We start from the raw sequence: 21,497 nt of genomic DNA, 5'->3' as shown, positions 1-21,497 counted from the left end.
AAAAACTTTAATCTTTCATTATTTACATGTCCCTGCTCATGTGACAGAGTCGCATGAGGGGACATATTGCATTAAATTTTTATTTCTTTTGTATCTCTTCATCTCCCTGAGACAGCTCCGTGCCTCAGGGAGATTATGGAGCGCTCACCTGCGTACATGCATGAAGTTCGCGCTCGGCCTGCTCATCCTCCTCGCCCCTTCCCCCTCCCCCCTCCCCCCACCCCCCTGCCACAGGCAGTGCTCAGCTGCTGCCATTCGCATTTTACGCTGGGCGGGCGTTAATTGGCCCGCCAGTGTGATATCACAGTCCAGTGCTGATCACAGGTGGCAACCGGCTTCCCGACCTACCCCTCCGAGCACCCCCGCCAAGGGCACAATTCTGCCCCATGTTACAAATGAATCAATAAATGCTTCAAAAGCAACACTGCAGTCTTTTTGCCACAACAGTTTAATATCTCCCTGGACAGCAGCAGGGGCCAGGTTTTTTGACCTGTCCGGATTAATGAGAAAATCTTGACCAAAATAGGTTTCATTTTTTTCATAACTAATGCATGTAGAATGAATGAAGGGACAATACAATATTTCATTGAATAGGAAATTTGTTCCACTTGAATAGAAGAACTTTTATAACTCACTTGTGATGTGGACTGCGCAGTCTAACTGAACAGGCTGACTCAGTTGGGGCTCACTGTGTATCCTGTCTTTGTTTAATGATATTTGGAGAAAATTTAATAAAAGCTTGTGCCTGATCTGGAAATATTGTGAGGGAGCTAAAGTAAAAATGAAAAAAATGAGCAACTGCAATACTTTTCTTTTGAAGTCACTAAATTCTTACTAACTAAATTTTTTCAAGTATCAGTTTTAAAACTTTACGTAGTAAAAATTGAATTGTGCACATCATTTTCTTGTAAGTATTATTTTCATATCCTCACTGTTCTGATTTATTGTAAAAGTTGCTTAAATTAACACAAACAATTACAAAATCACATTGGAGGTGCGATAGTCTTTTCATTTAACCCACCTTATGAAAACAGTGCAGCAGAACAAACACTGTAGCACAAAATAAAGGACTGAAAACTGAAGACTTGCTTTTATAAAATGTGATGGGAAGTATACCTTGCTGTTTCTTGTATTAAAAGATAAGAAAATGGTTTTTAAAAATGTCATTCAGTGCACTTTCATACAGAGGCAGATAAAAAGAACATTGTTAAATGACTTTAAACTGGTACCATTGTATATTATTTTACTCCACTTTGCCAATATGTCAAATTCAGTTTTTCTTTTGCTGTTTCAGTCAGCCAAAAATATGGGAGACGTAACAGTCCCTTGCATCTGCCTATTCCCAGAATGGGAAGTACTATTAATAAGAGGGTTAACAGTTCCAAATCCTGTCATGTCTCTGAAAGGCATAGGAATTATCTTGTTATCAATTTATTAACAGAAGCATGAAGTAAGTGATGCCATCCACCGACACCAGTAACATAGGTCTCTTTGGGAATTCTCTTCTGTAGAAACTGTCAATCTAGGTGGATATGGACATATTAAGCACTGAGGCCAATATACCTTCAGCCCATAAATCTATTCTTTCTGTGCCAATGTAATAAGCAGATTCTGTGAAATGATAAAGACAATCAATGCAGAACGGCTGACAGCCTTGACCTATAAGCCTTCCCATTATATAAGATTTTCCTTTTTATGAATAATTTTGAGAAACATTAATCTTTGACCTTCAATTTTGTCTGGCTTGCATTTAAAAAAGCTTCAAAATCTTTTGTGTGCAGCTCCAAAGATAACACAGATCAGGTGGAAGAAATGCACTGGATTACAACAAATTATCACTGTTAAGATTACAGAATGTGAAAAAAATCCATTTAACAGAACTTCTATTCTTGCAAAGATGAAATTTAGTAAACTGAAGATAAGACACTGGAACTTTAGATGTTAATCAGTCTAAGAAGGTAACTCAAAGTTGCTGGTGAAAGTGAGTTTGCTAGGAAAAATGTCAAAGATGCAAATAGTCCTCATTGTCTAGTTTTGTCTCCACATTTTATAACGCCAAGGCATACAATTTCATGAAAGCATTAGTACCTCAAACTATCCAGGAAACAAGTCATGTAGTCAATGATGTCAATGTTCAACGGCTTTAAATATTTGGAGATTTTGTAGTGGAGTGTTTAAGCTAAACAAACTTCAATTTACATTCACATATGTCAGTAATATGTAACAATGCAAGATGCATACAATATGCAATATTAGCTTTTATTCAGGAGGAATAATCCTATAAATCCATACTCATTACAAACGAGAGGGGAATTCCTAACTAGATTGCAAAATAAATATACACTGCTCCTGCTGTAATTAGTGACTTGCTAAAATATTGCTCAGTTGACTACTGAACTAAAATAAATGTTCCAAGTACTGACAAATAGAAACATACTGATAAAGTCACTCCTGTGGTGAAATTGAATTATGCTGAAAACTAGGAGTAACGCAGTGGAAAACAATTAAGCAAGTGATCGAGCATAATGCTACATAGCGAGAAATAGAAGTCAAAATTCCAGTCAGGTTTACTGTTAAAAACAGGTAGCTATAGGTTAGTTATAACATTGCCAAAGCAGCTGCATCAGTAATGATGAGAAGAAAAAAAGAATACATGTGCCTCATGGGGAAAAATATTGAAACCGTACACAAGTGCATAGAGCACAGCTGCTGCTAAAAAATGCAACCTCTCGGGAAAAGTAGAAGAGTGAATGCCTTGATTTTTTTTTAAACAGGTAGTTCCAGAAGCCGGCTAATGAGGAATGTCTGTTTTAAAACCAGAAATTTCAATAATGTGTTTTCTATTACAAAATTATACAATGAGGACTCTGTATACAAACAGTTACATATTGGTCCATGAGTAAAACAAAATATACTTTAACAACTCAATTGCTTTTGAGTTACACTTGCCTAGAGACTCTGGAGGTTCTTTCATCAGCTGAGGAACGGGAAAGCATTCCCTGGCTTTGTAACCTGATGCAGAGAGTCCCCATGGTCGTCGAAGCCTGAACACTTCAAAAGTCTCTAGCTACTTCAATGAAATAAATCATATCTGCTAATTCAATGTGGTAGAAAAACCATCTTATAATGGGTGACTAGAAAGACTTAATTACAAATATCAATTTGCCTGCATTTCCAAACCTGCACACGTGTAGTTATTGTTATGAAGGCTACTCCTACACAAATGGTCCAAAAAACTTTATTGAAAGCAGACCCAAGAATTAGTCGCTAAGCAAGCAGAATTTCACTGGGTCAAAAGCAAATACTTTCCTCCCATCATTCAAAGTGCAAAAATAATTTGCTAACTGTTCCGTGGTGTGTTTGGGGTCTACAGGGGTTTTAGGGATTGTCTGTTCTCCCAAGGTATGCTGCTCGAGTTTGTAGTTTATTACAACCATTACTCTCTATTTAAGTTAGTATTTACACATTTGGACCTCTACACAAGGTTCCAGATCGCACTTACTTCTCAGTCATGTGATCTGACATTATTATTACATCAGCAACATGTAGGCTTCTGATGTTAACCCTTTACTCTATGTCTCCCCTCCAGTCTTTATCCCCATCATATTTACATCCTCCCACACTAATCAGTGAGTTAAACCTTTGAGTGGTCATAAGATATCCTCGAATACAAATGAGACAACAACAGAGTGCATTTACATCGTACCTTAAACATGACAAAATGTCCAAAAGGCATAGGAGTGTTATCAAATAAAATGTGACATGGTTAAATGAAGTTTGACATAACCTCAATTGATTATTGCATCTTTGGAACATCGGAACTCAAACAGGTTGGACTCAAGGTGCAGCATAGATCTTTACATGGAAGAAGTATGTAGCACAGGTTTTCTTTTAACTATTCATTAAATAAAACCACTGATTATTAGCTGGCCTTTAACTAAAACAGTTATTTCAGGCTCCATATGCTGCTAGAGCCAGTATTTATAATACTGCTGATACAAGAAGCAATTGTCTAAACAGGTAGGTGGACAGATGTGGTAACACTGGGATTTAAACTGGCAGGTGCACGTCTGACGCACTTCTCAGTCAGTCTGCAAATCAGCTGGGAGATGGCTGCTGAAGGAGAAGGATGCAAGAGAACTAGGTTCAACAAGAGAAGCAAACTGATCAGCTGTTAGAGGAGTGAAGGAGAAACTTCTACGGCTCTCTTTACATTAATTATATTTTCAAAGCTAAGTCACCTTAAGAATGATAAAGGATTTGAAACAAAACAAAATGTAAACAAAAATCATGTATGCCTCTTCTCACTCCGAATTATTGGCCAATTTCCATTATCTTCCAGGGTGCTCCCTCCATTATAGCAGATAAATAATGTTCCTTTATGTCCCCTTTTTGAACAAGTGAGTGGGAATTATAGCATGCATGACATCCATTAGCTGGATGGTTGACATCAGGTCTGATTCCTGTGGTTTTCCTACTGCATCACATGTTTTGCACAAAGGACAACAGCAATATTTTTAAATGAGTTGACCTCGGATTATTTTGTGACGGCAACTCATTTGCACATAGGCACTTGAAGCACCGAGAGAGCAATAGTACAGATGACATGGCACTGCGACCACGTTACCAGCATTTTTGTGTCTATCCAAAGTAATTTCAAATTTGCAGTGAAGCAAACTGTGCTTGCTATTCAAGTATTAAGTTATTGTTATGCAAGTGAGATGAGATCAGTCAAAGGATGGAGTCTCACACTGCTTCAACTGAAAGCCTGCTGCTGTAAAACTGCACCCAATGTAAAGCAAAATTTATGAAAAGTTCCCAGCTAGTTAATTGGACTGCCAAGAGACTTTTAAAATTTTGTTTTTATCGTTCTAAACATTAACAGAGAGCCAACTCTTCCTTTAAGTGTTCAAGAGTCTTAGAAGCATTCCGACGCTGCTCAGTTTCCCCTGAACAGGGACGTTGTGGGGCTGGTGGTACACATTGGAATTATTAGTCCCGCAATCTTTCAGAAAAGTACTACCCTCAAATAACGAAAACCTAGGTACTTAAATGGTGGTGAAGGATTGCCTCACACAGACTGGGAGAAGGTGTAGAGCATCAGCCTACTGGTAGTTGGTTAGCATGTTGCACTGTAATGAACAAGCAATAAAGGAGCATGCAATATGTATATAAAATTGTCCAGTGGAAAGGGTGTGGGATAGCATTGCAATTATCTTTTCCCTTTCAATATTTGGGGTTCTTCTGGTATACCCACATAGCTTCTAGCCTATGGAGGCCAGTGCAAGGCCGAGTCTGAGGGGCAGGCAGTACTCCCTGTCCCACCACTACACTGCTGCTATAAGAAAAACACAGCCCACAATTTCTGTACAATAAAAATTGGGGATAATTACTTTCTTTGTATTTACTACTTAGTATAAGATCTTGGCCCTGAAATTTCCTGGGGGCTGCCTCGATCTCCTGGCTTATCATTGACAAAAGTATTAGAGAAATGGCAGAAAATAGTTATTTCTGACACTTCTTGGAGTCTTCTGCTGATCTCCCACTTAAGTTAAGGTGGGATATTGGGAAATTCAGGCCTTTAGTTTTAACAGTAGATAACTGCGTTTACAAAGACGCAGGCACGTTCTAAATGATTATTAAGCTGTTGCTCAAACTGATAATCCATATTTAAGCATAACTTCAGCATAACAGAAGTTGACTGGTCATGTTTCAAATCATAAAAGGCTACATTTTAGCATATCTTTGCACGATTTCAAAACTAACAAGCATTGTAGTTGCTTTAAAACTAGTTACATCAAATGCAGCCTGAAAGGCAGAATATGCAAAACTGCTTCTGCTGGAATTGGATCCAGCAGGAATTGGTAGCTAATCCTTCTGAGCAGCATTTATTTGAAAGTTCTGCAATGAATCAAAGGAAGCTAACTGAAACGTCTGTCTAGTTAACCCGTTCACTAACTGTCTGACTGACCTCAACAACAAGTGTCTCGTACGAATGCTATTAATTATCTTCTGAAGTGACATGGTGACATTATGAAAATCCTCTGCGCAAACCAGAGACGAAGAACATATGCATTCTCACTGTTAATGTGTCAAGTGCATTGTTAAGGTCAAGGATAAACAGTGCAGGGTATTGATTGAGTCAGTATCTTGACCACATATAAAAAAGACTTGGCCTTCCGTGATCGGTGGGTACCACGGGGGCTGGGGCACATCTTCACCTCCCAGAAATGACATTTTGATTTAATTTTGTAAGTTTCCTTTCAGATTTTTGTTTTAGTTACAGTGCCCCACCAGGGGCTGTCAACCCCTTTGATTTATTGATTTTTAATTTAATTTATTAATTTTGTTTTTCAAAAGTGTAGAAAAGGGACTTGTCTTTTTGTTACAGTGTCCCTTTAAAGGGCTGTCAATGAATTAATTTATCCATTTGTTTTTACTGGTACTCAAAAGAGTATAAAAACGGACTTTCCCATCTGAAGTGACCACTGTTCCGACAGAACGTCACATTGGTTCCGTGTCCTGACAGCTCCTTTGGGAGCCTCGGCCCCACAATTTGAGCCACCTCATGGAAATACTCTCCGTCCCTTTCCATTCTGCGCAGAGGGGTTTCCTGCTGCTGCTGTACACCCTCCAATTCCTTGGCACCCATCCGGACATGCCATGGCATGCCATCCTGTCGCCCAGTGGTGGCGGGGCTCCCCAGTGGAGGGCTCTCTACGCGGGAGACCTCTCCTTTTCCATCAAGGATTTGGGGTGGAGGGTGTTGCATGGAGAGGTACCGTACCGTAGGAGATTAAGATGGTTAACGGACTCCCAGGCCATCTGTAATTCTGCAGCTTTGAGAAGTCTATGTTACACGTTTACCTGAGTTGCCAGAAGCTGCAGGCCCTTTTTGATTACTTGAAGGGCCTGCGCCTCAAATTCTGCATGCATCTCAGCCCCATGCTCCTGATCTTTGGTGATCCGGTACGGCAGGGTTGAGGCAGGGCGAGGTGGGTGAGCAAATCAGAGGACCTCCTCATGGGTCTGCTCCTGGGCCTGGCCAAAGTGGCCATTAATAGGTCTAGGAAGCGGGATGTGAAGGGAGTAGTTAGACCCTGTCTTCCCCTATTCCCCAGCTATATTCGCACCCGGGTGTCCCTGGAGAGGGAACATGCGGTGTCCGCCGGCATGCTTGAGACCTTTTTGTCACAGTGCCCTTTTAAGGGGCTGTCAATGAGTTAATTAGTTAATTTGTCTATTTGTTTATTTTTAATTGGTACTCAGAGTAGTATTAAAATGGACTTTCCCATCTAAACTGAGCCCCATTTGGAAGGAATTTCACATTTACCCCATGCCCTGATACCGCCCTTGGGAACTTCGGCTCAAAATTTGAACTGCCTGGTGGAATCATCACCCGTGCCTTTTCGTTCGATGCAGAGGGTTTTCTTTAGGAGCGCTGAAGAAGAAGCAGTTTCTCCACTGTGCTTTCACTTGCTGCCTATATGGGTTTCCTCCTCTTTTCCACTGGGGTTTTAGTATGGGGGGTGTTGCAGACAGCAGTCTCATGCAATAAATGGTTAAGATGGTTCACAGACTCCCAGGCCGCCTTTTTGTTTTATCAAAAGAGTATTAAAAGGGACCACTGGGACACTGGGATTGTTAGTAGATGGAAGGCAGAAATGTGTAATGCTGCATTCTGTGAATGAACCTACTATCAAGAAATGGATTTGTGCCTTGGAATCCTTACAACATTCATTCCTGGCATCAAATCCCAGATTATTTTGTGTATTGAGTAACAATACGTTCCTGGAAAACATAGTCTGCTAATGGGAGCAGGATTCCTGTGTTACACATAAGAAAAAGTACCTGAAGAACTGAAGTCAGGCAGATGACTGTTTAAAAATAAGTATAAAGAATTCTAATGATAGTCACAGTTTGTTATCCAAGATGATAATTCATGGTTAAGTGCGATGTCAGTTCACTTAAAATAAACATAGGGTCAACTATAAAGGGACAGCTCAAATTAGATATGGTACTCACATTATTTGGGAAATCAGCCTTCAATTCCTTAATGCTTTTGCACCAATATGCACATGTCTTCTCACTGATGAGTTCAATGTTCAGAAAGGAGCTTTGTCCTGGGCCATAGACAGGGCCTGAAGTCATTCCACGTATAATTCTTGGAGAAAGGTTGGTCACAATATCCTGTTAAATATGAACATACATATCAGTAAAGGGGCAATCCATCATCAAGGTTTAAAAAAAAACATTCTAGGCCAATCAGCATGCTGTGCATTTCTTCCTTATAATTTGGTCTTTTTATTTCCCCTCCACATTAGACTATTTACTGGCCAAGCAACAAACTTGTGTGAAAATATGGTAGCTTGTGAAATCTTGGGTTCCTGGAGGCAGGGTGGAAGGGATTGCTCTGAAGGGTCCCAAGGGAAATGCCTTTGGCCCCTTCATAAGAATGCTGATAAATTTGCCTTAGCTGTGCAAGTGGATGTTTGGCCCCAGCAAAACTTCATGAAAACTGCTGGGGAATATTTAGGCTGTGGGCTAATTTGTGACTTTTCCACTGAACTCGCACCAAATTTACAGCAGGATGGAGTATAGGTTTCAGACCCATGGTTTCATGTGGACGCAGAGCTAGAAGTTCATGTAACCAGTATACAGTAATAGGCAGCACTTTGATCTGCTATGCTATGCCTTAATTAATACTATTATCAAGATCCCACAACTGACGACAGTTGAGCAAGGAACATTAAGAGAAAACATATTTTTAGATTTACCTGTTGGGTGTTGTACCATAAAAAAAACACTTAAATTACTACCCTAATAAGCTTTTGTGTACAATTAACTTTACAAGTTTTTATCTAATCAGTGTTTAGATTTAAAAAAAAACAGGTGAATCATAAGGAAATGAAGGCTTAAGTATGTTTTTTTAAAAATTCAACACTTCAAAAGATTGTATATATTATATATCTATGGATAATATACTGTGACATTACCATTATGTAGAAAATTATAGATAAAAGGATATAATAAAATCACAGACAAAAGTTCAAACATTAGCAATCACTTCAAAGACCTGCAGGCATTCAAAGATGAAAATGATTTTGAACCTGTTTTCTATGAATAAGCGAAGATGTAATTATACATTTCCCAATATGCTGATGCTCTGCATACATTTCAGAGGTTAGAGACTGCGATACAATCCACTTCAGTGCTGTAATTTGACAGTTAAAGGACCAAATAGCATGTAGAATTACTACTTTAACTTTTAAATTAACCTCAACATTAACCTTACTTGGTAAATCATAGTAAAGTTAATTTGTTAGTCGTAGAAACAAAAGATCTTGAGGATTAAAATTACATGGAGAATAACTATAACATACCTAAAGCCCGTGGTGGAAACATAATATAACATGCTCACAATCATCTTGCATTGATTAACATTACACAAGAAAAATATTAAGCATTTTGTAACAAAATAACATTGTAATGAATATACTTTATGCCAATTTTAGCTCCAAAATACTTTGTGCCCATTTTTACTCGATGTCACAAAATACACACCGTTTGTATTTTGACTTCTTTACTGTTATGAATTACTCTCATGTTAAGGGAGTCTCATAAAAGATAATGGGCAGAATCGTCCGCTCCCATTTGCGGTGGGCGTCATAGCGGGCGGGAGCGGAAAATATTGGTAGATCGCAAAAATCTGTTTCATGTGGCCATTAGACCAGTTTGCAATCATCCACTCCACCCATCAATGGTGCGCCACATATCACGCTGCGGCATGTCGGGGACCTAATTTCGATACTTTAGCATCTCATTGTAAGCCCTGCTTGCTGGAATCACCCCCCTCCTCCCCCCACAACACTGCACACTGGATCATCCTGGTACATCACGCCGATGGGTTTCATCACTGTGCATAAGCGACATGCACCTGGCGAGCAGCACTACGCTCGGGACTTCAAGGTTTGTTTGCCTACCTTGCTTTGGTCAGCACTCGTAGTCATCAGCGCCAGGCTTCACAGGCAGCACCACATCACGTTTAGGGGGTCTCACGGACAGGTCTCTACCTACCAGACCAGCTGTAACGCAGGAGTGGCTTTTCAATGGCTGCAGGGCTAGGGCTTGTTTGGGGAAGGGTGGAAGCGGCCTCAGGTAAGGGGAGAGGCTGCAGGGCGAGGGCTGTACTGGGGAAGGGGGGTATCCCAAGGTCTGTGTGGGAGCACATGTTGATTTGAGCAAGTAGCCCCAAGATGGTGAGGGCTGAGGAGGCAGTATCCAGACAAGATGAGGCCAGATGGAGATGTGAGGATGTGTGTGAGAGAGTGAGTGGTGATGTTCCTTGAGCTGGCAGTGCGTGAGTTGCCAGTGAATGTGCGATAGGCTTGTGAATGTGAGAGTTTAGAGCAATGAGATGGTTAACTTACCCTGACGGCACAGATGAGATCATTCACCTTCTTTCTGCACTGAATGGTCAACCTCTTCTGTGCATCATTGGCGCTGACCACCACTGCCACTACCTCCCAAGCCAGAGTGGTGAGATTGCTGGACCTCCTGCGACCAGGGCGAGGGTGGAGGACATCAGGGTGGGCCTCCAAAAGGCATTCCAGTGATGGGTCACTGAACTCTTATTGGTTTTCGGAGCCATGTCTTCACGGGAGCAGTCCTGGGCTGCAAGCACTGAGAACTGAGTGCGTGGCTGCAGTTTAGATATGGCAGCCGGGGTGAGGAAACAATGAGGTAACAGCATGGCTGGTGATTCAGAGGCCACCCACCAGCAAGACGGTGTGTTTCCTGTGGCTGCATAATTAACATGGCAGGAAGCGGACGATACCCACCCTTGTGGCCAGCAGGTAAAACATCGTTTTTCACACCTGCTACTGCACTTATTGCGATTCTGAGATGAGTCCGCCCAATATCTTTGTTAGAAACTATTATAGGGTTAAAATCATGATGTGTGATATGCGTTCAAAATGAATGTGCTCGCACATCCATTAAAGTAGCAGATTTAGGAATTTGCTATGAACACATTTACATGTTCAAATATGCTGGAAATCCAATTCATCTTTGATGGGAATACACACTGGACAGTCTTGATTTCCCACTGTTTATATACCATGCCTGGCTTTCCTTTCCATTGGCTTCAGTGGAGGCGAAGAACAACAGGTAGGAATTCGGAATGCCAAAAGAAAGGTGATAATGGTTTGAAAACCCAGTGAAAAAGTCATTTGGAAAAGCTGAAAAGGGGAGAAAACTGGCTAATGATATGCAAAATGTATCTTAGTGAGATGGCACAAAGCTCCACTTAAATTTAATGACAAGCCATCATTCACAGTGCACCAGCAAGCAACAGCTTTCTAATTCTTCCACTTGGAACCAATGTTTAGTATCCCCTTGTAGGCCCTCCTTCCATGTTGCACCACATAACAACACAAGATTATGTCACAGGGTCCTTCTAATAGAAAACAAAAATCAAAAGATGATAGAAATCCAAAATAAAAACAGAAAATTCTGGAACAACTCAAGATGAAAGATCAGCAACCAGAGACAGTAATCCCATGTTTCTCTCTCCCTTGATGCTACCCCACCTGTTGAGTCTTTCCAGCTTCCTCTGTTTTTATTTTTTCTAACACTAGTACTTCTGGTTTTGTCTGATCTCTGCCCTTCTCTTGCCATGCCAGAAAGCACTTACTGCTGTTAATATTGTTCCAGGAGAAACTGAAAACTGGTCTGTTGTCCAATGAGCCTGGTAAAGATAACAAGGCCCAGGAAGAAAGATGTTTATGTACAGAATGAATGGAGAAAGGTTGGGGCGATGTTATGATACAATATGGTTAAAGGCGTCATTTTTATTGGAGGAAAATGTCCTGATGATCTTCCTATGAATGAAGAGTCTTTTGAATAGTGATTCCCCCTGTGGCTCTGATCTATGTTCCTCAGCAGCCAGCCCACCTCCTACTGGGACTACATTTCCAGACTTCCCTTAAAGCGCTGCAGCGATCACAACATAAGTGTTTTGCATAGGAGCTCTGTTATTATCGGTTTATCTTGGAATTCATTGGCTTCGTAACCTAGAAGAGATCTTGCTCGAGGCAATGGTCTTTTGCTCAAAACATTTATTTACATGATAACTATTTACAAAGGTTAAGTAAGACCAAGACGTGGCTGGAGCTACATTTGGAGATGCTCCACACTCATCTCCTCTCAGTGAGTGACATCACTGTGACATAGCTCCTTACACACATGCTCAGCAGCCATCATTAGAGTTAACCCTTTACTCTAGAGGAGCATACTTTCCAATCACTGAAACTAAGTTTTGATTACATGACGGGCTACAGGTCATTCGGCAGGAAATGGGACACATCATCAAGGGCTTCCTTAAGTGAACTGAAGTTGCTGAAGGTCAAGTTCTTCCCTCAGTTCCTCATAAGATCATCTGGATGCATTGTTGGGTGGGGAGGGTGTCAAAGGGGGTCAGAAGTGTAATAGCAGGTTGATTTATCCTTCCTTGATGCTACTCAAGGACGTATTTCCATTAGGAACTCCATGCTGCTTGATAATATCTCTCACTGTGGATGAGAGTCAAAAATATGCTGTGAACCAGAAAGTGCCTAACTCTGGCAGGGCAATGACTCCCCAAAGCAAACAAAAAGAAAACAAGCAAATTCCCCATGTATGAGAAATGGACAAATATTTTCTAGGCAGTAAGCACTTCAACTGGATAGGCCTGTTTGTGCAGCAATTCTGCCAACTGGGTCTGTCCATGAGAAGCTAGGCCTCATTTATCATGTATCTGTGTCTAGCTTATGCAAACAGAAATAATATCCAATGCAGATGCAAACTGTGGGAACTCTGACAAAATATGCCATGTATATCATAAGCATATGTGTGCCAGTGAACAATGGATGTAAAATGGCAACTTCCACCTGAAGCAGAAATTTCTGTGGAAAGCAGAATAGGTCTGACTCAAAAAATATGATCCTTTTTGTTTTGCCAGGACAGCATTTTGCTCCTATCTCACCAAAGTTTTGGTCCCATAGCCCTTAATTTGCAATGGTAGGGAGGGAAAGGGGAGGAGTGCAATGGAGTTTATAGTGTAAATGTCACACGTCAACATAGGACAGGCTTAATGGTTCAGCTGGTCATTTGCTGTCCTACATTTTCATTTATAAAGTTAAATATTTCACCTTATAGCTAGCTGGTCACTAATGAAGTTGCACGAGGAATCATTTAGAAAAGAAATCAACATTGCTTGTTAACTTCCCGTAAAATCTATTGCTATCCATTGAGTGCATAAACCCTGCTTTTTTGCTGACGAGTCAAACCTAACTCCTTTACTATTTACCAATTAACCACAATTTACATATTTTAATTAAGAAGCAAGCAATATAAAACAATTAGGATAATCAGTGTGCTAACTAGATTGCATAACATTTAGACAGTTTTCCAGAGAGATAGGCAAAAATAACCTTAATTAGTGCTAATTAGTACTGATTTGCATATGTTTGATAAAGCGTACAGTTACCATAATATAGGATTATTTATCTTTGTATCTGTCAAATGCTGGCATTTTATAGGATGAAATAATTTTCACACTAGATTTACATGGTAAGTGGTTTAAAGTGTTTGTTGAAGCCATGTTAATTTTATTTGCAATTCCTCAGATTTAGAAGCCAAATTCCATCAACATAGACGAAAGCTCTATAGATAAAAGTGGTGACTGAAAAGCAGTGGCAAATTCATTAAAAAGAAACTTCAATCTATTTCACCTATTTTCAAAACATCATATGGTCTTTGGTAACTGAATGTATTCTCATATAAAATGAAATTTGTCTGTCGTCTTTAAACTGACCAGGAAAAAACATAGTTGTCACTGCCATTACCACCTATACTAAATATTCCAGTCTACCTCAAGACTTTAACCGTAATTAAATTATTCACCTCATTTATTGGACATAAAATACTGGGCTTACTTGAATCATTTTTACAGAATACAGCACAGAGAAACATACAATATATTTATCAGACTCACTAATTCAATGCGATGTAATTGTGATATAAAGACAGTTGAAATTATATTTCCAACAACTAAAAAATAAAGCACCTAGAATAATTTTTCTGAAATCGAATTTTACACTGTATTTGCATTGCAACTTGAATTATTGTTTACTTGATGAATCTTAGCTTTCATACATCTGTATATATTATAATTTCAGCACACCAGAAGTAGGACAGGAATAAATCTTTTAGCATAAAAATTTGACTTACCAGGCAAATAGTGTGTTACAGATTTGATCAGCAAGGTCACAGCTTGTGTTTTCACACATGCACAAGCAACTCAAAAAAGCCTGACAAATCCCAGTTTTCACAGAAAAAAGATGTTGCTTTTCCCCGGGCCATATTGTGTAACTAAAGCAGTATAAGTTATCTGCAGATAAAAAAAAGCTACTTGCAAAATATTACACATCTCCTTTAATATGCAGCAACATGAGGACCTACCTAAACTCAAATGTATGTTGTAGGTAACCTTCTATTCTTCAATATTATCCATACAGATCAAAGTTGGTATCAAATGAATGGGACTTTTTAATATATTGAAAAAAACAATCACCCTAATTATCTGTAGGGATAATGCAATCACAACAGGGATGAGTGCTGAATCTATGCAGAAGAAATTTATATGTGTCCATTTACCTGTACAGGAATATCTTTTCTCTTTATGAATCTCATATCTGTTGATTAACACCTCCAGATATGACAGGGATAGGATAATATATACATTCTTAATAGAGTGCATATATTGTGTTCTAACATGAACTAGAGTTCATCATTGACACAATTGAAATAACAGCAACAACACCCTGTCAATAATCTCAATTATTCATTACAAGTAATACCCACTCATGGGCCAAAATTTTTCCTATGACGGGCAGGGTGGGAGCAAGCAGGGATGCGCACAGAGCCGATCACCGCCCAGTGCCGTTTTATGGGGGCGGGCCAAATAAGGCCTGCCCAGTGTAATACGCGACCAGTCGCACTCAGCGCTACCTGTGCAGCTCCGTGCCTCAGGGAGATTGAATGGATATTAAGACAATTAAATAAACAATTTAAAAATTTATTTAAACATGTCGCTCGTGGATGAGGTTTCCTGAAAAACGCGAAGGACACTTGGGCTTTTCGCCTGCCCGCCAACCTTAAGGTTAGACAGGCAGCATTCTCAAGTGCCTCAATTAATTTCTTAATGGCCTTAATAGGTTGCTTACATTTTAGCGGGCATGCAGCCGACTCTGGCGCACACCTGCCCAATGAAATATCGCGATGGTGAGTGATGATGTCGGGACGAATGCCCGACATCATCACGCGTCATTTTACGCTTTGGCATGTCAGGTGTCCTCACGCACTGATGGAAAAATCCTGCCCATGGAAACTTTCAAATTTCCCACTCCCTCATTAGCCTTGATGTTCACTCCACCCACAACAGGTGCAGAGAGAATTGGGTACAATGATGGTGGTGGTCTGGTAGGGGGGTCAGATGGAGATGATGTTGTGGTTGAAGGAGACAAATATCAAATATGGGGAACATGTCTCTTACACATCGAGCGCTGCTCTGCCATCTTCTTTCCTGCTGTGGAGATCCGGGTGCTCGAGTACACCCACATAATTAACACATTTAAATCTGGCTCCAAAAGTACAATTGGAAGCCTGATATAAAATTCACTGTTGCTGCCCAGGTTTCCCAGTGGTCTGGAAACCGGGCAGTAAAGGTGAGGTGGGACCTGCCAGCTCCACAAAGTAAGTGATTTTTTCAGCACTCCTCCTGGTCACGGAAAGAGTACGAGTGCTCCTTGAAGGCCCTCAAGTAAGCATTGTAAACTGCGAGGAGGACAGTGTAGAACTTCAAAAGGACATAGACAAGTCGGTGGAGTGGGCAGATGGGTGGCAGATAAGTTCAATGTGGAGTACAAGAGCAGGGAAGATATGCTGAGCTTACATAATAGAAACATAGAAACTAGGAGCAGGAGTAGGCTGTTTGGCCCTTCGAATCTGCTCCGCCATTCAATGTGATCATGGCTGATCCTCTATCTCAATGCCATATTCCCGCTTTCTCTCCATACCCCTTGATGTCCCTAATAGCCAAAAATTTATCAATTTCTTTCTTGAATATACTCAGTGACCCGACCTCCACAGTCTTCTGTGGGAGAGAATTCCACACATTGACCACTCTGAGAGTAAAGAATTTTTTCCTCATCTCAGTCCTAAATGGCCTGCCCCGTATCCTGAGACTGTGGACCCTGGTTGCAGACTCCCCAGCAGGGGAAACATCCTCCCTGCATCTAGTCTGTCTAGCCCTGTTAGAATTTTATACATCTCAATCAGATCTCCTCTCATTCTTCTAAACTCTAGTGAATATAGGTCCAGTCAAACCAATCTCTCCTCATACGACAGTCCTGCCTTTCCCCGTATCAGCCTAGTGAACCTTTGCTCTACTCCCTCTATGGCAAGTATATCCTTTCTTAGGTAGGGAGACCAAAACTGCACGCAATACTCCAGGTGTGGTCTCACCAAGGCCCTGTATAACTGCAGTAAGACATCCCTACTTCTGAACTCAAATCCTTTTGCAATGAAGGCCAGCATACTGTCTGCCTTCCTAATTGCTTGCTGCACTTGCCTATTCACTTACATTGACTGGTGTACAAGGACACCCAGACCCCTTTGTTCATCTACATTTCCCAATATATCACCATATACATAATACTCTGCCTTTCTGTTTTTCACACCGAAGTGTATAACTTCACATTTATCCACATTATACTACGTCTGCCATGTGTTGGCCCACACACCCAATGCTTTCCAAGTGTTCTGTTACCACGTCTTTCATAACAGACTCTAGCATTTTCCCCACTACTGTTGTTAGGCTAACTGGTCTGTAATTCTCTGTTTTACCTCTCCCTCCTTTTTTAAATAGTGGGGTTACATCTTCCACCCTCCTGTATGAACTGCTTCAGAGTCTATAGAATTTTGGGAGATGATCACCAATGCGTCCAATATTTCCAGGGCCACTTCCTTTAGTACTCTGGGGTGTAGATTATCAGGCCCTGGGGATTTTTCAGTCTTTAACCCCACTAATTTCTCTGGCACCATTTTTTTTACTAATACTGATTTTCTTCAATTCTTCCCTCTCACTAGGTCCTTGGTTCCCTAACATTTCTGGGAAATTATTAGTGTCCTCTTTTGTGAAGACAGAACCAAAATATGTGTTCAATTCTTCTGCCATTTCTATGTTCCCCATTATAATCTCCTCTGTTTCTGATTTGTCTTTGCTAATCTTTTTCTCTTCACATATTTAATAGAAGCTTTTACAGTCAGTTTTTATGTTTCTTGCAAGTTTACTCTCATACTCCATTTTCCCCTTCCTGATCAATCTTTTTGTCTACTTTTGCTGAATTCTAAACTGCCCCCAATCCTCAGGCTTGCTGCTTTTTCTGGCAATTTTATATGTCTAAATGTTTATAAGATGATAGTTCGGCCTCAGCTGGAGTATTGTGTACAATTCTGGGTGCCACACTATAGGAGGGATGCAAATGCATTGGAGAGAGTGCAGAAGAGGTTTACAAGAACGGTTCCAGGGATGAGAAACTTCAGTAATGAAGATAGGTTGGAGAGGGTGTGACTAGTCTCCTTAGGAAGGAGAAGGCTAAGAGGAGATTTCATAGAGATGTTCAAAATCATGAGGGGGCTAGATAGAGTAAATAGGGAGAAACTGTTCCCACTCATAAAAAGATTGAGAGCAAGAGGGCACAGATTTAAAGTGATTTGCAATAGGAGCAAGTGTGATGTGAGAAAATGTTTTTTCACCTAACAAGCAGTTTGAGTCTGGAGTGCACTATCTGGAAGTGTGGTGGAGGCAGGTTCAATCGAGGCAGTCAAGAGGGCACGAGATGATTATTTGACAAACAATGTGCAAGAGTGTGGGGAAAAGGCAGGAAAATGGCACTGAGTCATAATGCTCATTTAGAAAGCCAGTGGAGACATGATAGGCCGAATGGCCTCCTTCTGCACTGTAACAATTCTGTGATTCTGTGAAAGAAGCCTTAGGCCTCGCTGCTCCCAACCACAGGCCTCTTCTTCCTGAACAAATTGTACACCTCAACCACCACCGCCCTCCCACTCCCATCCTAATTTCCAGACTTCCCAGTGCTGTGGGGGAGTGGGAATCCCAATGATGCTGTGACTTCCTGCCATAAGTGTTCCCTTCTGTCTATTAGCCAAGCTTGCCATTGGGAAAACTGCTGGTCAGGAAACGTAGCTAGAAAGTGCTACTGGTGTCCTCCTGTTAGCTTCAGCTGAAGCTTTGTGTTTCCTACCTTTCCAGGTTCTTCATCCATTTTTGGACTCACCCGACACCTGCAGGCTCCCATTGAGTATTAAGATTATAATGTTTAACTGACTTGTTCCCTTACTCTATGTCATAACACTATCATTGGATAAACAATGAGTCTTTTTATTTCTTTTGCTCTCTCTTTCTGTCTGATAATACTGCACTTCATGTCTGATCCCACAACAATTCTCTTCACACTAAATTTCCCGTGAATAGCACTGTGGTATCCTAGTGGTTGTGCAATCTGTCACTCAATGTTTTCACTAGCTTAAATTGATTCTGAATCAATTGGTTGCAGCCAGATCAAATCACTTCAGCAAGGAAGGTAACTGCTGAGGGCAAGAACCAGTTTTCAGAATCATGACTCCCAATCTAAAACAGTAGTGGCAAAGACTGAAACAAAGTGATGAAAGGAATCATCAACAGTGCTTTCAAGAGGAACTTGATTCGCAATAACCTGCTTACTGACGCTCAGTTTGGGTTCCTCCAGGGTCACTCAGCTCCTAACCTCATTACAATCTTGGTTCAAACATGGACCAAAGAGCAGAACTCCAAAGGTGAGGTGAGAGTGACTGCCCTTGACATCCAGGCACCTTGACCAAGTGTGACATCAAGGAGCCCTAGAAAAATTGGAGTCAATGTGAATCAGGGGGAGAACTCTCCGCTGGTTGGAGTCATTCCTAGCACAAAGGAAGATGGTTGTGTTTGTTGGAGATCAATCATCTCAGTTCCAGGACATCGCTGCAGGAGTTCCTCAGGGTAGTGTCCTGGGCCCAACCATCTTCAGCTGCTTCGTCAATGACCTTCCTTCCAACATAAGGTCAGAAGTGGAGATGTCCGCTGGCAATTGCACTATCTTCAGCACCATTCGCGACTCTTCAGATACTAAAGCAGTCCATGTCCAAATGCAGCAAGACCTGGACAATATCTAGGCTTGGGCTGACAAGTGGCAAGTAACATTCGCACCACACAAGTGCCAGACAATGACCATCTCCAATAAGAAAGAATCTAACTCGCCACCCCTTGACATTCAATGCCATTACCATCCCATAATCCCCGCTATTGACATCCTGTGGGTTACCATTGACAATAAACGGAACTGGGCGAGCCATATTAATACTGTGACTGCAAGAGCAGGTCAGAGGCTAGGAATCCTGCAATGAGTAACTCACCTCCTGACTCCCCAAAGTCTGTCCACCATCTACAAGGCACATGTCAGCAGTGTGATGCAATACCCTCCACTTGCCTGGGTCAGTGTAGCTCCAACACCATCCAGGATAAAGCAGCCTGCTTAATTGGCACCCCATCCACAAATATTCACTTCCCCCACCACCGATGAACAGTAGCAACAATGCATACCATCTACAAGATGCACTGCAGAAACTCACCAAGGCTCCTTAGGTAGCACCTTCCAAGCCCACAACCACTTCCATTTACAAGAACAAGGGCAGCAGATAGATGGGAACACCACCACCTGGAAATTCCCCTCCAAGCTATTCACCATCCTGACTTGGAAACGCATTGCCGCTCCTTCACTGTCGCTGGGTCAAAATCCTGGAACTTCCTCCCTAACAGCACAGTGGATGTACCTACACCATGGGAACTGCAGTGGTTCAAGAAGACAGCCCAATACCACCTTCTCAAAGACAATGAGGGATGGGCAACAAAGCCCACATCCCATAAATAACTAAAAACAAATAGAAAATGCTGGAAATACTCAGCAGGTCAGGCTCTGGAGAGACTAATGAAGTTAATGGACTGAACTTTTAGCTGGGGGTTGGGACTGCAATGTGGATGATATGGTCAACCTGACCCTCAAACGTCTTCAGAGCTTTTGCCAGTGCAATCTTCTGGGAGGCAGCCTCCTTACTGGCTGCCTTCCCGTTTGCCTTCTAATTAAGAACAATTGGCAGGTTCCTGAGGAAAGTGATCCAATCAGAGGGCCTACAGCATTGCCCAACCAGTAGCCACTCCGGGGGAAGTGAATGCTGCTGAACCCAAGAGATATGGGAACGGATGGGAAACTGGAGTTGAAGCCCAAGATCAGTCATGATCGCACTGAATGGCAGAGCAGACTTGACAGGCCATATGGTCGTCTCCTGCTTCTATTTCTTATGTTTGTAACACCTCCATAGGATTGGTTGTGCCTGGAGCCCTCTGATCTCCATGGCTCAATAATTGGGGAGGTGGGGGGGGGGGGCTGGGTAGTCATAGGAAGTGTCGATGTCCCTCCCAGCCTGCTGCCTGGAGGTTGTCTCCAGGCACCCATTGGGCTATGGCATCAGTTGGCAGGGGCCTATCCAATGTCAGGACGATCCGGATGACTTCACTAATTTTCCTCCAAGTGGGCACTTGATTTTTTTAATATATTCATTCATGGGATGTGGGTGTCACTGGCTATTGCCCATCCCTAATTACCCTCGTTCCGAGCGCATTTTTAAGAGTCAACCATATTGCTGTGGATCTGGAGTCACATGTAGGCCCGACCAGGTAAGGATGGCAGATTTCCTTCCCTAACCGACATTAGTGAACCAGTTGGGCTTTTACAACAATCGACAATGGTTTCATGGTCTTCATTAGACTTTAAATTCCAGATATTTATTGAATTCAAGTTCCACCATCTGCCATGGTGGGATTCAAACCCAGGTCCCCAGGGTATTACCCTGGTTGTCTGGATTACCAGTCCAGTGACAATACCACTACGCCACTGCCTCCCTGCTTGACTGTCCTAATTAGCTACTTACCACTGCCAGGCAGGTAGCTGGTGCCAGTTTGACCACGTCAAGAATGTTTGAAAGTGGGAATGCATCTGAGAAACAGTCCAGCCACAATTTTCTCATTTTGCTCAGATTTTTCTATCAATCCTGCCTATGCATCAACCTGAAACATTTCTCTCTCCGGTGATGATGCCTGACCTGCTGAGTATTTCAACAACAACAACAAGAGATCTATATACTGCCTTTAATGTAATGAAACATCTCAAGAGCATTATAAAACAAAGTATGACACTGAGCCACATAAGGGGATATTAGGTCAGATGACCAAAAGCTTGGTCAAAGAGGTAAGTTTTAAGGAGTGTCTTAGAGTAGGAAAGCGACGTAGAAAGGGGAGGAGG

General features: G+C 41.6%; 1 protein-coding gene across 1 annotated transcript in view; it reads right to left on the bottom strand.

Annotated features, from left to right (window-relative positions):
* The window catches only part of LOC121289338 (dihydropyrimidine dehydrogenase [NADP(+)]-like), an 838,466-nt gene that overhangs the window by 217,581 nt on the left and 599,388 nt on the right, over positions 1-21,497 (bottom strand). The window contains exon 14 of the mRNA XM_041208692.1: positions 8,026-8,190. Within this exon, the coding sequence (XP_041064626.1) occupies positions 8,026-8,190 (165 nt within the window). The remainder of the gene's footprint in view (positions 1-8,025; positions 8,191-21,497) is intronic.

This window comes from Carcharodon carcharias, chromosome 16 (genome assembly GCF_017639515.1).
Source record: "Carcharodon carcharias isolate sCarCar2 chromosome 16, sCarCar2.pri, whole genome shotgun sequence".
NCBI lineage: Eukaryota > Metazoa > Chordata > Chondrichthyes > Lamniformes > Lamnidae > Carcharodon > Carcharodon carcharias.
The sequence above is the reverse complement of the archived record's forward strand: the minus strand, read 5'-3'. Positions and strand labels throughout refer to the sequence as shown.